The sequence below is a fragment of the Acyrthosiphon pisum genome, chromosome X, assembly GCF_005508785.2.
Source record: "Acyrthosiphon pisum isolate AL4f chromosome X, pea_aphid_22Mar2018_4r6ur, whole genome shotgun sequence".
In the NCBI taxonomy this organism is placed as follows: domain Eukaryota; kingdom Metazoa; phylum Arthropoda; class Insecta; order Hemiptera; family Aphididae; genus Acyrthosiphon; species Acyrthosiphon pisum.
The window spans coordinates 113899579-113916911 of record NC_042493.1 but is presented as its reverse complement, the minus strand read 5'-3'; the positions used below and the strand labels follow the sequence as shown (position 1 = coordinate 113916911).

The window sequence follows — 17333 nt, the reverse complement described above, 5'->3', positions numbered from 1 at the left end:
TACGATGTTCATCACTAATTTTACGTTTTTTCTGACATTGAATTGATAGGTTATTATAAAACAGTTGAAATTTAAACTTCACGTTGGAATGTTTCGAAACGAACTGCACTAAGCCACTAAGACCATAACCAATACGTATTTGTCATAATCGACGATATATACATTACATAAGATTAGATTACGTTTTCGATCATAGCTTATCTCGCATTGATTAAATATTATTTATATATTTATAACAATTTAAGCTACAAAATTAAAATTTTAAACACCATGAATTATATTTGGAGGGCCTCAGCAAAAAGTTCCGAGGGCCGCCGGTGCCTGGTATAGACTATGTTGTCTATATATATGATATATATATATATATATATATATATATGTGTGTTGGCTATGTTGCCCCCTGCAAATACTTTAGAAACCGCTGCACAAAACCGAAACCAAAACCGAAATTTCTTAATACCGGTATTGCTAAGTTGAAATCGAAACATTTAGAAACCGGTATTCAAAACCGAAACCGAAATTTCTTAATACCGCTATTGTTAAGTTTAAACTGAAATCGTTAAATTTCAAAAACAGTATACAAAATCGAAACCGAAATCGTAAAAATTAAAAACCGGTATACAATATCGAAACCGAATTCGAAATTATTTCAGTCTGTTTCAAGCCCTGATTTTTTTTACTGGAATTAAAAAAAATATATACATTGCCATGGATGAATCTATTCATTGGTGGTTTTGGCATTACATTTTTTAGGAGGCAACAATATTGTACCCTTCTAGACATATTAGTACATATTCCCAGTTCTCAAAACTCATTTATTTTGTTTAAAAACAATATTTTTTCTTTTAACAATTTTTCTCGCACCATATTTAATGTAGAACTACCAAATTTTCACAACACGTTAATAAGAACTTTATCTGTGCAACAGCGTGCTACTTTTTTTTGACAGCACTATCCAATCATTTTTTTTTTTTAGGCAAACGAAAAAAACAAATAATTTTTATTGTATTTATGTTATCTAAAATATGGGCTCGCTGTTGCATAGATAATAATTGTCCTGCCTATTTGTTCAGAAATTTGAGAGTCACTGCTACAAACACAGAAAGATAAAAGTTGTTCCGCGCAAAACAGTTTTACTTATATACGATTATATAATCAAACATAAATCTATTAACTATCTTATATTATCACAAATCAATTTTAACTCCCCAACACAAGCTCTGCTTATAATAGGAGAGATGCAAATATTTTTATTATTTTTATATATAATATTTATATTCTGTATGTTCATTTGCTAAATAAATATTAACATAAAATTATAATTTTTGGAATTATTAAATTTGCTTGAAACTGTTTTTCCAAATACTCGAAATTCTCTGTAACATTTACCGATCATGTGACATTGCAAACCTGTGTTTTTCAAATAGGAGCGCCCCCCTCCCCTTTTTCGTTATTGATTAATAAGTAGGTATTTAATATTTTTTAGCTAAAAAACTTTGTGTAGGCACTACCTATTACCTACTTAAGCTTAGATGATTTGAATATGTTAGTAAATGCTATTGATCTGTTATTATGTTATATATTGATAGAATTATAGATCATCTATCATTATAAATAATTGTTAAACTTTTGTCCAAGTAGAATAAATACTACATATAATGTTGCATAATATGGTGTATATTATTATAAATCCGTTTTTAAACATCAGTAGCCTAAATAAATTATACAATCATTTCCACAAATCAGAAACTACTCGATAGAATTTTGATTTAAATACGTACACATTTCAACTACACAAGCTATGCTTATAGGGGAGTTGTACATTTTTTAAATTATTTTATGATATTAACATATATATATATATATATATATATATATATTATATTATATTTATGATTTGTTTGTTGATTTGCTAAATAAATATATTACCATTATATTACTTAAAAGTTATACCTACCTACAACCTATATATATTTTATACCAAACTATAAAGCTTATAATTCCCTTTTTATATTACGCATATTATGTCTTTTGAATTATAGTAATATAATTTAGACTAGTTTCGAGTAAGGTTCTTACATTAAAACAATGGTGTTTATTAGAATATGTTTATTCGGAATCTGTTATTAATATTATACACATTTTTTAGATTATCATTTGTAGCATACATACCTAAAGTTTAATCAAGTTATAATATTATGTCGATTTGTTTAAACGGTACTAAGTACATTTGAATAATTTATATAAAACTTATGGGAAATATTATAATATAACGCGTGGCGTTTAATCATTTTAACGCACAAAAAAAATAAAAAACAACAACTGAAAAGAAACTAATACGCCACCTGACTAAATAATAATTAGTGTTCGAATAATATACGCCGCAGACGCTTTATGCATTTTAAACATACTACGTATAATCGAAATTATACGTGGCATAAAACAAAAAATGTTTTCAAAAAAACCGATTTCATTTTCATGATGGAATTCAAATACGAATAACCCGCAGTATTAGCATTTCTATACGTCTGAAAAATCGTTCAAATTCATTTTATATATAATGGTCTTTCACGTTCACGTACTATTTGAAAAAAACGAGCGACGTTCACGTATTGTTCACTAAATATGATCGTGAACGTGTAAACGAGCGTCCATGAACGACGTTCTTTCCAAACAATGCTATTTTCTTGGTTTGTTTATTCAATTGTTTACGGATACATATATGTTTTGTTTGCTGAATAACCATTTAAATATCAAAGCATAAACTCAACACTGTGAATATTATTCATTTGTTGCTCCTACGTCCGTCCTACAACATGGTTAAAAATATTAATATTATTTTAGCTATATTTTTGATGTTAAATTGTATTGGTTTTATTTACGCTAGAGGTAAGTACCTACGTATATTATTTTTACTTTACTTTATACATCAAAGACTAATATTTAATATTTAAGGACAATCCAAATGTTACGTCCTATACGTATCAAATGGGCTTGATGTCATCTTCAAAGCCAAATATTTTACAACCTTATCATTTTTTAATTATTTTTTACTTACCAATATTTATTTTTTATCTAGATAACACAGAGTTGTGTCAGGGTAAGTATTATTATATTTTACATTACAACATACATTACACATATGACATGTTTAAGTACAAAAACTGTGAGTTCCACTTTAGTCATAATGTGAAAACTTTTCTACTGCATAATGATCATTTATATAAAAGTAGATTGGATACCTAAGTATTTTAATTTTATGCAAATATAAAAATGAATTATGTATCACTAATTTTTTTAGATTCTGAGTGGAACGATGAATGTATTGATTTTACAATGATGTGTGCTTTTTTTTTTATTTTTTTTATTGTGTCTGTCATCACCTTTTAGGACAGTAAAAGTGCTTGGATTTTCTTCAACAGTACCTTTGCTGATAGGAAAGTGAATCTAGTTGGTACTTTAGGGGTCAAAAGTAAAAATTCCTCAGTAGATTTCAAATCGGCGTGAAATACAAAAGAAAAATTAATGAAAAATGGGTATTTTTACGCAAAATCTGTTTTCGAGAAAATTGATTTTGGTTTTTGGTGCAACTCTTAAAAAAATGACCGTAGGTGCATACATTTTTGACTGAACGTTTATATTTGTATTTTCTTTACACCATATCATTTTTCAAATATTTTGAGTTATTTTGAGCTGTTTACAGACATTTTAATTTTCCATTCTTTTTAGTTTTTTTTCTATAAATATCAATAAAATTTTATTTGTTGGTTAAAAAAGCTTGAAAATATAATAGAAGGTTCCTATTATATTGTTTGAAAGGCAGATTAAAAAATTAAAAATCCATAATCACAGTTTTTTTTATTAGCATTTAAAATTCAAAAATTGACAAAATATGTAAAAATCGCGAAAATTAGCAAATTATTTTGAGTTAAGAATTGGTAAAAATTTTACTTTTTAAATCTAAGATTTGAAAATGTAATTTAAGATTCCACATAAGATTGTCTACCATTAAAAAAAACAATGTCTACAAGCAAGTTAAATACAATTTTTATGAACGTTTGAAATTCATATTTTTACAATATTCAATATTCACTCGATTTCTCACGTAACGGTTTTCTTATTCAGTTTTAAAAGACGAATGACTGTAGATACTTGAAAATTTCACTGAATGTTTATATTAATATTTTCTATATACGATAAAATTTTGAAAATAATTAGACTCTTTTTGAGCTGTTTACGGACATTGTCAGTTTTCAATTTTTTTTTGTTTTTTTTCTATAAATATCAATAAAGTTTTATCTGTTGGGCCAAAAAGTGTAAAAATGTAATATAATGCTCCTGATATATTGTTACAATATCAGTTGAAAAATATTAAAAATACATATACACAATTTTTTTTTATAAGCTTTTAAAGATAGAATTTGAAAAAATTTATCAAATTTAAAATTGAATAATTATTTCATAGTTAAAAATCTATAAAATGTTCAACTTTTATATCTCATGATTGAAAATTTAAAACAAGATTGCACGTAAGTCATTAATTCTGTTAGCAAAAAATCTAAAAAAGAAATAACCACAGTTTATTTTTATAGTCATTTTAAGCTCAAATTTTGACGAAATTACATATTAAAAAACCTGGAATAACTATTTTAGTTGTTTTGTTGTGATTGTTTAATATTATTCGTGGTACTTGAAACTTTTAAATTATACTATTATATATCTATGATAGTACAACGGTTTGTTGTTGATGTATGACGCGTTACCTTATGGATGTTGTGATATGATTAATTTGGAATTTATTATAGGTACCTATTATAGGTCAATTTTTTTTTAATACCATAGATAAGTATATAATATGTCTTATACCTAGACTGACATACCTTCTCCGCTCAGAATCGTTTTCTTTCACAATGATATTATATCATTAAATTCAAATTTAATACCATCCATTATACAGTGACCCACTTGTAACCTACTGTACAGCAGACCGACATCCACTTACCCACCTTTTTTTAAATTGTATCCGAATCGTGTATTATAGTCCTATTATTGTTTGTAATTATTTTTTTCAAACATATGTATACCTAGCCAGGTACAGTATGTTACTTTTATTAAATCAAAAAGCATTACAATAATAAAACATTGAAGAAGGTAGAAAGTAGGGAACCGCTCTGAAAACCTGGTTTTGCGTAATCTGTCGTATACGGCATTACGCGACTTGGACTCCATAGTTCTCCGACACTATCCAACAATTTCCTAAGGTTAGGTTATTCACCATAAACCAAAATCGATTATGCGTAAAAATTTCCATTTTTTCCGAGATTTTTCCTTAATTTTTCATTTGTTTTTTCATGGTGCTTTTAAAAACAACTAGGACAGTTTTACTTTCTACCCCAAAAGTACCAACTAGATTCACTTTCCTTTTAAAAAAGAAACTGTAAAAATAAAAAAAAACACTCATCATTGTAAAATCAATATATTCATCGCTCCGCTCAGAATCTAAAATATTGAAAATATTCAATGTTATTAGAAACATCATATCATTACAGGTCAGTTGTATCAAGCTGGTTTTATATTTATGAACGATCGAGGTAATTAAATTTAAATCTTTGAATATTAAAACCATTTTTAACAGGGCTTGGGTTTCAAAAATTATATTAGTTGACGGCTTTTTATGGGCTGGGCTTTTCATATCAGAAAATGGGCTAGCTGGGCTTTTTACATCACAGAGAATGTGCTGGGTACAAAAAATTATAAACATTGATATATTTTATATATGTTATACAAACTGCGAAGACGAAGTTGATTGTAATCGAATTAAATTAATAATTATTTTTTAATATTTTCGTAATCGTAGTATTGAGATATTACTATAAACAACCATAAATTACCACTACCTAACGGTTAGTTCCTAGTACCTACTAACTAATATATCCTCCATCGTCTATCGTGGTATCATCTACATATGTAAGATAAAATATTATATTATTTATATTGTACAATAATAATTCTACATCTACATTCTACATCTACACACGACACGCACCGTGAATTTCGATCAATATAAACAATGATAAATGTTATAATTTAGAACCAGTACAATTGGACGCAGTGTCTGTCGCAAATCGTTTTGAAGCAATTGGTAAGTATACATTCATTATTTATACAAATATATTTGATAATTTCAAGGTTCATGTCATTGCAGTTGACATTATCATCTACTTCATAATTATGTTTACGGGTTTTCAGCACAGATATAGGTAGATACTATATTCATCTATATTCTATACTTACCTATCTGTGGTTTTCATCAGTAGTCTGTGAACCGTCGACAAAGGACTTAATTATGGTATAGTTTGTTTATTAAGTCCTATTTATTTTGGATATTCAATATAATATTTATATTATGTGAATCGCTCCCGTTGCATTTTACATGGTGCTCTGCGAAGTATTGTTAATAACAAGGTTTACCTATTGATATATTATCTGCTTAGTATGAACGTACTGGCGAATCGCTTTCCATGTATCATAATTATTGTTGTAGCGGTTAATAAAATTATAGTGGAAAAAAATTAATAAAAAAGACAGTTCCGGAGTGGAATATTTTTGAAAACGTGTCAATAAAAATAAAAATTATTAAACCCATAGTACAAGAAAAATAAAATATGTATTTATCGTATTACATAAGCAGTGTTGAGCCGAGATAAATATAATTTTATCTAGATAAAGATAAAGATAAATTATAATAATGTTATCTAGATAAAGATAAAGATAACTAAATTATTTATTTATCTAGATAAAGATGAGAAAAAATAATTTTATCTAGATAAATTATCAAATAAATTTTTTTTATATTGGTTTATGCCTTATGGCACTCATTTCTTATAAAATATAAAACAATAATTTATGTATATTTTATTGTGGCTGACCTTGTCTATATAGATTGCAAATATATTAAAAATAAATAAACATCTATTTTATTGTAATTAATAATCATATTTCATATTAATATGATTAATGTAAATAATGGTGAAGAAGTTTCAGTTGACAACACTTGTTTATTAATAACTGAAATACCTAAATATAAAATTATACCTACTAACAAATTTTAAAAAAATTCGGCCATCTTGGTGTAGTGTAGCAAAATAAAAATATAAAAAGTTTTAAATGTATATAAGCAATATAAGATCATTTTTGTGATCTGCAACATAACAGCATTTCAAATGTGCTGTCTTTTAATCTGTTACGTCTTGGAGTTAAAACCTGTATGGCCCCGCTAAATAGCCGTTCAACTGGAGCTGATGATGGTAGTGTTGTATTGAACTTTAAGAAAACTTGCTTGACAACTTTAAATTGATCAAGCATCACCAGATCTTTTTTCTTTGAATTTAAAAATGTTAATGCTTGAACACTAGCAGCATTTGAAACTCTTATAGTATCCTCAGTTGACTCATTGTCTTGAGACTGTGTTGGTGTACGAATGTCTATTGTAGAACGTTCAGATAAACTATTGAAAAATCCATCACTATCACTATCTTCATTGTCAGTGGATCCAGATGATTTATTTTCAATAGTGGAACTTATTATTTCACATTCGTTTAAAAAAATATTTTTACACAAATTTGTATACCTAACTGGAACCCAAGATAGCTTAAACTTAGGGTGGCTTATAGATGCAATAATAAATGTCTTGCTTTTTGGATCGCTAAGATCAAATACATAATTGAATCTTTTTTCTAAGGAACTTATTAATGATAAACATAATGGTCTGCAGTGCTTTAAATTGGTTGATTGAATTAATAGTTTTCTTAATACTATTAATGTAGGCGCAACATACCCTAAATAATTATGTTTTTCTCCTTGTAGCTTATCAAGAGAATTTGCTAATGGCTCTAACAATAAACAATACTCCTCTAAAAATACCCATTCATTACCTTTAAGTTTATTCAACTTTAAAATATCAAATAGTGTAACTATTTTTTTCTTATGTTCCAAAATTTTTTTAATAGCATCATATTTTGAGTTCCACCTTGTCACGACAGGAATAGGAAATTTACAGTTGCAATGTTCTACTACTTTATCAGATGCCATGGTACTTCTACTTAATAAGTTCCAGAACGCTTGTAGTTTGTTAAAAGTTTTTTTAGATAAACTGATATAGGTTTCATCTGAAATTTTAGAAATATCAGAAGTAGCAATTAAGTTCAACGAATGAGCTACACAAGTAATATGTTTAGGTAAACAATAACTATTATCATGTTCTTGCTCTTGGACTTCTTGATTATAAAAAATTGAACCAACATCAATTCTTTCAATGTTCTCGTCTTCGTTTTCAGATTCAGAGTCTGAATTGTCAACTATAGTATAACTACCAGATTCATCAGAATTTAAATTGCCAATGTCATAATTTTCTGTTGAATGATCTGAAGAAGTAATTGAACTTGAGAAGGTGCGAAAACATTTACCGAAGTTACTGGCGTTGTCTGTAATTACATGAGTGACTTTTGAGTTGGTTATACAGTATGTATCCATTACTTCAGTTATGACCTTAGCGATGGCTAGAAAATTATGAGTCCCTATTATCCTTCGGCAACCAAGAACATACGAATGACGTTTATATGTATTTTCTTCAATATAGTGATAAGTCATGCCCATATAACTTTTATTATTTGCACTCCAGATGTCTGCTGTTATGCAAATATAACTCTGTTTTTCTATTAAATCGGTCATCATATTTATAAATGTTGAATATCTTAATTTCAAATCATTAGCCAATTGTCTTCGATTAGGAAGTAATGATGAATCAGTTATTCCAGCTAATTCCATGACTAGTCTTCGAAAAGCAGGCTTTTCACAGCAAATGAGGGGTCTCATTTCTTGTATAATGTAATCAAATACAATATTTTTCACCTAAAATAAGTACAAATTAATAAATTGTAAAACAATTAATTTAAAAACACATAATATCATAAACTAAAACATAATACTTAAGTTATTTAATTTTACAATTTGTCTTCAAAGGGTACTAATTTATGTGAACCTTTTTAATTAAAAAATTGTGTTTTTATTACATAATAGTAAGTTATATAAATTAACAACATACAATTTAATTTTTAATTTTTACTTATATGTATTAAAAATAATGGCAAAAATATTTTTTTTTTTTAAATGAAGATAATAAAAGTTTTGAGGGTTAATTTTAAATTTAACCCAAAAACTTACAAATACTTAATGAGGTCCGGATTTTGCTAAACATGTTTTAATATAGGATTAGTTAAATTAGTATTGAGCAAGTATAATAGGTATGATTTGGTAGTATAATGGTATATTTATGCTTAAATAATAAGGTATAAACATATTATAATAAATAATGCGAAGTAATGTTTAATATTTTCAACTATCTATATTCTATATAGTGTATTTATAATGAATGGTCTTGGCTTCTAGAAAAGATATTTTACTAAGGAGTTTAAAGTGGTCTCGAGTTTATTGATATTTGATGTGTGTTAGATAAGCGGAACCACAAAAGGTAATTACTAAATACTAATTAGTAATAGAGTAATATAGATTGTATTAGAGCATAGGTACCTCTACCATATTATTATTCAAAATATTTTTAAGATTTAAAATACATAAACATTTTTTCTTAAATTAATAATAACTTATCAATTTAGACAATTATCAAGATGCAGACCTAAATATTTAAGATTTAACTGTATTTGTCTTAAAAATAGCTGGACATAAACTTTCTAAGTTGTTGTCATCACGTTTACAAAATTCATTAGTTAAATAAATTTTTAATTTCTAAATGTGTATTATTTTTAATTTTTAATTGCAAAAATGTCCCCAAACGCCAAACTCTTTACACTGTATATTAACATATTATATAGGTATGTACTATATTTTAACACAAGTGAACAGTTGCAGATTAAGAAAATAAACTGTCACAACTATTTTAACATAATTTATCTGTCCAGTAAAGTTTTTACTAAATAAATCAATTATTTAACTTGTATGCTATACAAAAACAACTCTCTTAATATATTCCCAAAATTAATAATTTAAAGCAAAAATACTTGTATTATGTATAAATATTTGGCAATTATTTTAGTTTATAATAACTAATAAGTAATAAGTAATAACTAGATTTAATTATACAATTTACCTGTTGTTTTGATAATTTAGTAGATCGTTTTCCCTGTAATTCTGCATGCGTTATAGATGTTACCATTGATTTCTTTGCACGTTTTCGAGCCTCTTCAACTTTCGGAATCAATGTTTTATGTTTATACTAAAAATTTAAAATCACAAATATTTATTTTCGTTTGGTATACTATTAATTATTGCAATTATTGCATACAAAATTAAAATTATACGAGTATAATAGTACAATGTATACTACTATACTTAATTATTAGGTAGTTACTTTTAAGTGACTTAAGAAGTTTCCTGTGGACAATTTTTGTCCTTGAATGATTTTGGGACAATTTTTACATTGTGCAGTCAATTTTAATCCATCTTCTTTAACAACAGTAAAAAATTGACCATCTAATAAGTATGATTTAATCAAAGGTTCTTCAGATAACTTAGGTAGATCTTTTTCTTGAATATTATTATTTTTACCAGGATCGTCTTCTTCTTCCTCTTGAAGACGTTGTTTTTTCAACCGACTTGCGTCATTTTTATCAGCAGTCAATATTAAAAATCTCCGCATAGTAAAAAATACTTGATCACAGATTTGACTAAATTCAATTATTAAACTTTAGTAAAAACACGCGTACGGTACTATGGTGAGTCGACTTCCAATATATAACATAATAAATATTATAATATGTCGCACGATTCACGAGGTAGTTTTACGACTAATGACTATAATAATATTTCAGCTCCTTGCTGTTTGTTGACGTGATCCAATAGGTCTACTACTCTACTAGATACTAGATACTCCTACCATTTATTATGTTTATAAAATCGTTGATAATAATTAATAAATACTATGTCTATTATTGTACATTTTATAACCAATGATAATAATATTAATACGTAATTTTTGTACAATCATATTATTTTGAGTTATTTTTATGTTATTCTGGACTGACGTAGTGCCGTCTGGTATGTTTTATTTTTGGGTATTATGGATGTATATTAATTATATATGTTTTATTACAATATGTTTACACAATATAGGTACCAGCAGTAGGTATGATTTATGATATAACATAATATTAATTATTAAATACTACGAAACCATACAACCAAAAACTCGTAGCAGTCGTAGCAATATACCTAGAATAACTTAATAGGATGTTATCGAAAATGTCGATGGTTATTAGTTATTATTACTTACATAGTAAATACTACCTACTTATTACTTAATTGTCTACCTATAATAAATAAGACCCGTTTGATAAATTTTATTATCTAGATAAATTCATCTAGATAATAGTGATTTTTATCTTAGATAACTGTGTTAATTAATATTCTCTATTTATCTAGATAAGATAAAAGATAAAAGAATATTTATCTAGATAATTTATCTAGATAAATTTATCTAGATAAACTCAACACTGCAAATCATCTCCGTTCAGAATCGTTTTTCGTATACAATGATATAATATCATTGGATTCAAATTTAATTCCATCCATTACAGTAACCCACTTGTAACCTACTGTACAGCAGAGCGACATCCACGACTTACCCGCCTTTTTTTTTATTTGATCCTCAAAAACTAAGGTATGGTAAATTTTTATTTCGAAAAATAAAGCGCTGAATTATAATAATAATTTTCCGTGTTGCTTATTTACGTAATTTCTAATAATTCTATACGGTCCGATACGGGTAATTATACGGACATACTAACCACACGCCCACCCACATTATAGACACAACTACACGAGACTTAGAAGGTACTAGGTATACAACAATGATATTTTGATTGGCCCGCATATTTTATTAAGAGGCTGTCAGCGCACTATTTGTTTTCTCTCCCTGGCTCGCACATTAATTTACGCAGAATCATTTTTTCTATGTGTTTAAGTAATCTTAGAGTAAAGATACCCTTGACAAAAAAGATAGAGAATAATGCTTTTGAGCGAATGACATATTGATTTGTCTAAATATTTTCTCAAAACATTTTAAACATCATTTAAATGTACAACATTTTTTTTATTTTTTTTTGAAAGTAGAATAGAAAGGCAAATAATAATAAAATATAAAATCGATAGTCACTCCCTCAAAATTATTATTCTCTATCTTTTTTTTAATAGTTGACTTTACTCTAAGATTACTTAAACGTATAGAAAAAATGATTTTGCGTAAATGCGTTTTGTCTATGTTGCGCGTGGGCCAGAGAGAGAAAACGAAAAGTGCTTTGACATCCTCTTAATATTATCAGTTATATTCTTAATATAATAAATTAACAATAAACATAAATAGATGTTTATGAATTATGGCTTTAATGATTTTCAAAAACGGTGCACAGTGGTCTGAAAGGTAGATTTAACTTAGGTACATATAACCCAATTCAGAAAGTATGATAAAATGTTATTTAAATAACATATTTGTTTTATATACTACCTATATGTACCCATTAATTAATTGATTTGATAAAATTAAAGCCATAAATATTATTAATGTCTATAGACAATTCAAAATGTATACAATTTGAACAATATTGTCTATTAGTATCTATTTCATTTTACTTTAAGCTGTTATTGCAAGCACATTTTACTATGCCTTACTCTCCCAACGAAGCTGTGGCATTTATCATGGATAATAATTTAACAAAAAATCAGTACACAATCATTCGACTCGGTTCTAAAGCTCGAAATTCAAATATTTATCCATCATATGACAAAGTGCTTATAGCCAAAAAACAATCCGGCATGCAATTTTACCAATTGGTATTTTTGAATATTATATATTATGTTTGTGTATATAATATGTACAATATATATTTATAAAGGCCAATTGTCTGAAGAAGCTCAAGAATGCCAAAACAAAAATTACAAAAACTACAGGGAACATCACACTAGAAAATTATCCAGAGTGAAAATTAATGAAGATCTCATTAAAATGTTGCTAGTTTCATCCGACCCATTAATATCCATGCGAAACATTCAACCGGAAAAATTGCAGACATTTTCACACGATGCAAGACTTTTAATAATAATTCCTGAAGACCAAGAAAGTGATTCTAGTAAATCTGAATCTGGTAATGATTCAGAATAATATAACTTTTATAATATTAATCATTTAAGTTTAATATTTCGTGTTAAAATATTGTAATATTTAATATCGTATATTTGTATTAAATGCGTATAAATAAATCAAAGTCCTTAAGTGTATACCAAAATTGCTATACGCGGAGGTACCTATCTCATATTTATCTATTTAATAGTTAATACACAAAAGTAAAAAAATATTGTAATTTATTACGAGTAAAAACTAAAATTTAATTTTATGTAAGCTAAATTTACCTTTCAGACCAATGTGCGGTGTAGGTATTTTTTTTTCAATTTATTAGTTATTAGCAAGGTAATTATAATACATGGTATAAATTATGGTAGTGCTACTTCACTATCGAAATCATGATTATTATTATTAACCAAAACCTACAGTACTCTCCCCCACAGTTCCACAGTCTAATGACCTCAGTTGTCGAAGCCTCAACCCGAAAAAAAATAATGAGAGTAGTTTTTTAAACAAAAATAAAAATTAATATTACTTATATTATAATTATAATGATAAAAAGTAATCTTAAAATGAATGAAATTGAATGAAAATGTATTCTAAAAAATAATTATAACGGAAAAATAAATGTTAGTTTAGATAATAAGTGCAGTTAAGAATAAAAAAAATTTATCTTTTTTTTTTATCCAGGTAAATATTATTTATTTTTTATCTTTATCTAAATAATTAAACTATTAATCATCTTTTATATGTATCTAGATAAATTATAACCAATTATCTTTTATCTTTATTTAGATAAATTATAACCAATTATCTTTGATGTTTATCTAGATAAATATTTAGTTATCTTTGCGCAACACTCACGAAGAGTACGATCATCAAATTATACATAGGGCAGGCTCACAACATTCGAACGCCGATTGCTTATCGCGTATATAAGTTGTTACCAATGATGAGCCAATTAGCGATTTCGAAGAATTTAAAAAAGCAGATGCCAAACCTATTTTTGATTCCAAAATAACAGAAATTGAAGGAAGCATTGAACACGCAAAACACGGTGAAAATAATATTATAATTTAACCTATTTCAAATGATAAATTAATAAAGCATCCAGCGATAAGAGAATTAATAAACGATAACAACTTACCGCCACAGGTAATTTTTAACAAATTTGCTATGATCGGACAAACAGACAAATTAGTAGTATTCTACCATCTTAAAAATAATCATTATACGGAAATTAACGTTGATGTATCATAATTAACGAAATGAAAATATCAGGGTAGAAGGGTTAACGACCGCGCCACTGTTAGATATAACCTATTGTTATGGCGGGTATCCGTGATATTACAATTGAATGAAAGATGACACACGCGTCTGCCAGTACCTAAATTTTTATAAAAATAATAAAATATAATAATCACGGTAATGGTGTTTTACCTATATCATTACAATACCTACCCCGCTTCTATTCTAATTTAAACTTTTAAGGCATTGTGTTGATCATTCAATATGATAGGTTTGAATATTATATTTTTTTGTCATGTTACGCAATTTACGCTATGTAAAACCAATTCCAAACGTGTGTCAAAAACATTCATAATGATTACGTCATGACTCAATTCTTACACATTTCGTGATACGTTATTGTACCGTTTAGATGTCTAATATTGATTCTTGGCTTATAGCAGTGGCCTCAAAAACATGCGGCCCGCGGACCTTATCGATGTGGCTCGCAATAATTTAAGAAATTTGGAATATGTATTTCTTATAATTATAGAATAGTATAAATTTTTATTTTTATTTAAACGTCAATAATCATGAATATAATATTATTTTACAATCGCAATGTTTTATTTTTACACACCTTGTTGGAAATCAATCCCTGATTAGTAATTACCGATAAAATTATTTCAGGTTATTGCAACACTATTAATAACATCGCATCATGTCATTTGTAACCATTTGTGTTAATTGTGGGTATAATGTACTAACAAGTAATAGTATGATAATAAGTACTTTGTCCATGCTTCACTAACAGATCGTTACATCAATATAAATTTTATATTTTATAGACCTAAGTAAAAAAATTTGAGTTTGATACCACTGGTTTAGATTCAAATTTGGTTCAACCATAATATGCAGGGTTGTGTTTTATCAAGGTTTTGATTTATTTGTAATATGGACACACACACAGACTGAAATCTCAAAATAATATATGAATGGTTGCCATGGTGAAATGAATACACAGACAGACAGAGAAACAGACATTTTTATATATATACCTAGATAATATTCATATTATGAATTAATAAAATAATCATATGATTACGGTCTACGGTCTACGGTTTTTCGTTTTTGAATTACAATAAAAGAAGAAAATCATTGAATTACATGATAAATCGAGTGACGTCGACAGTCGCAGACGACCAAGCCCGGATTAAGGGGGGAGGGGCAAATGGGGCTCGGCAGTCTTGTAAAGAATACTTTTATTTTGTATTCGGAATACATATTCGAATAAATGAGAATTAAAGTATTCAGAATACGTATTCGAATAGTTCTTAAAAAATATATTCATAATACATATTCGAATACTTTTTTTCACAACTAGTTTTTGACAGTTTTTGAATGATTGGTATTTAACATTTATTAATTAATAATTAAACATATTATAACGTAATCATAAATTATTTATACATTTTGACCACATATGATTTGGCCGATACGGGCCATATGGGATACAACACATATTGGTGTTTATAAAAATAATCATATCATGGGCCAATATTATATTTCGTTTAAAGAATAAAATTAATGTTCATGATTTATGATATGTCTTGTCACAAATTTAAAACTTATTTAAGTAGATAGGTATATTATTATTAATAATTATAAAATGAAATTTTAATTTCATGACAAAATCTTTTGACTACCACTTATAGGTGATATCGCCTTAGTTTTTTCTATTTTCTAATTACACATCGATGCCATTCATCAAATGTCATTTTCTTCACCACCATTGAGTCGTATCTGATATATCTGACTAGACTTTATTACATATTAGCATAAAATATTCAAATAATATATATATATATACATATTACATACTTCTAATTACTAAATATAAATATGAGTGCGTTGCACGGGCTATTTTGAATTTGTTGAATATATTAATTCCCACCCCAAGTTTGACCAAGTAGGCAATTTAATGTACATGCATACACCTCGATAAGAGCATAACTAGAGCCTAGAGGAACTGCTTTGGTACAAATCTAAAATAAAAATAAATGTCTTAAAAAATAATACATAAAACGCCATTGTACAAGACGTACAACACCGATAAAATTGTTTAATTTATAGGTGAGTAGTAAAAACTAAATACAATTAATAATTCCTAACCAGCTAACCTATATAGGCTGACTGGTTGTTTTTTTCCTATACCCCCCTAATAATCGACATAATAAAATATAATATCAGGCTGTAGTCCATAAGCGCAAAATACGACTCAAACGTAACCTAAAAGCGCAAAAATAAATAACCCACAATCGCAAAACAGAAAAAAACAAAACAAAACCTTTTTAATAACCCATAAGCGAAAATCAATTTTACAAAAATAAATGTATTTTATTAAAATCGTATTAGATTCTGAGTGGAACGATGAATGTATTGATTTTACAATGATGTGTGTTTTTTTTTTTTTTTTGTTTCTGTCATCACGGTTTGGGGCAGTAAAACTTTTTCGATTTTCTTCAACAGTATCTTGTTTGATGGCAAAGTGAATCTAGTTGGTGCATTCAGGAGGTAAAAATTTGAAATTTCCGATAGTTTTCAAAAGCGCAGTGAAAAACAAAAGAAAAATTAAGGAAAAAACGAGAATTTTTACGCAAAATCTGTTTTCGAGAAATTTGATTTTGGTTTTTGGTGTAACATTAAAACGAATGACTGTAGATACATTAAATTTTCACTGGTTGTTTATATTTCCATTTTCTATACATGATAAAATTTTCAAAATATTTTGATTTGTTTTGAGCTGTTTACGAACAATTTCAGCTTCCAATTTAATTAGTTTTTTTTTCTATGAATGTCAATAAAAATTTATATTGTTGAATAAAAATACTTGAAAGTTTAATACATGGCTCCT

At 27.1% G+C, this 17333-nt stretch overlaps 2 protein-coding genes across 3 annotated transcripts in view; one reads left to right on the top strand and one right to left on the bottom strand.

Moving 5' to 3' along the window:
• Positions 1 to 2449: 2449 nt before the first annotated feature.
• On the top strand, positions 2450 to 6699 carry LOC115033371. 2 transcript variants are annotated; one of them, XM_029485751.1, is made up of 4 exons: positions 2450 to 2889; positions 3080 to 3100; positions 5550 to 5591; positions 6092 to 6699. In XM_029485751.1, exons 1-4 carry the CDS (start codon positions 2817 to 2819, stop codon positions 6262 to 6264), a joined length of 309 nt encoding a protein of 102 aa, XP_029341611.1. In that variant the 5' UTR covers positions 2450 to 2816; the 3' UTR covers positions 6265 to 6699. The 2 variants fall into 2 exon arrangements, with proteins under 2 accessions (XP_029341611.1, XP_029341610.1); XM_029485750.1 differs by lacking the exon at positions 2450 to 2889 and having other exon boundaries at positions 2898 to 3100.
• Positions 6700 to 16362: 9663 nt separating this feature from the next.
• LOC103308686 overlaps positions 16363 to 17333 on the bottom strand; it is a 2161-nt gene continuing 1190 nt past the window's right edge. The window contains exon 3 of the mRNA XM_008182491.1: positions 16363 to 16464. Within this exon, the coding sequence (XP_008180713.1) occupies positions 16363 to 16464 (102 nt within the window). The remainder of the gene's footprint in view (positions 16465 to 17333) is intronic.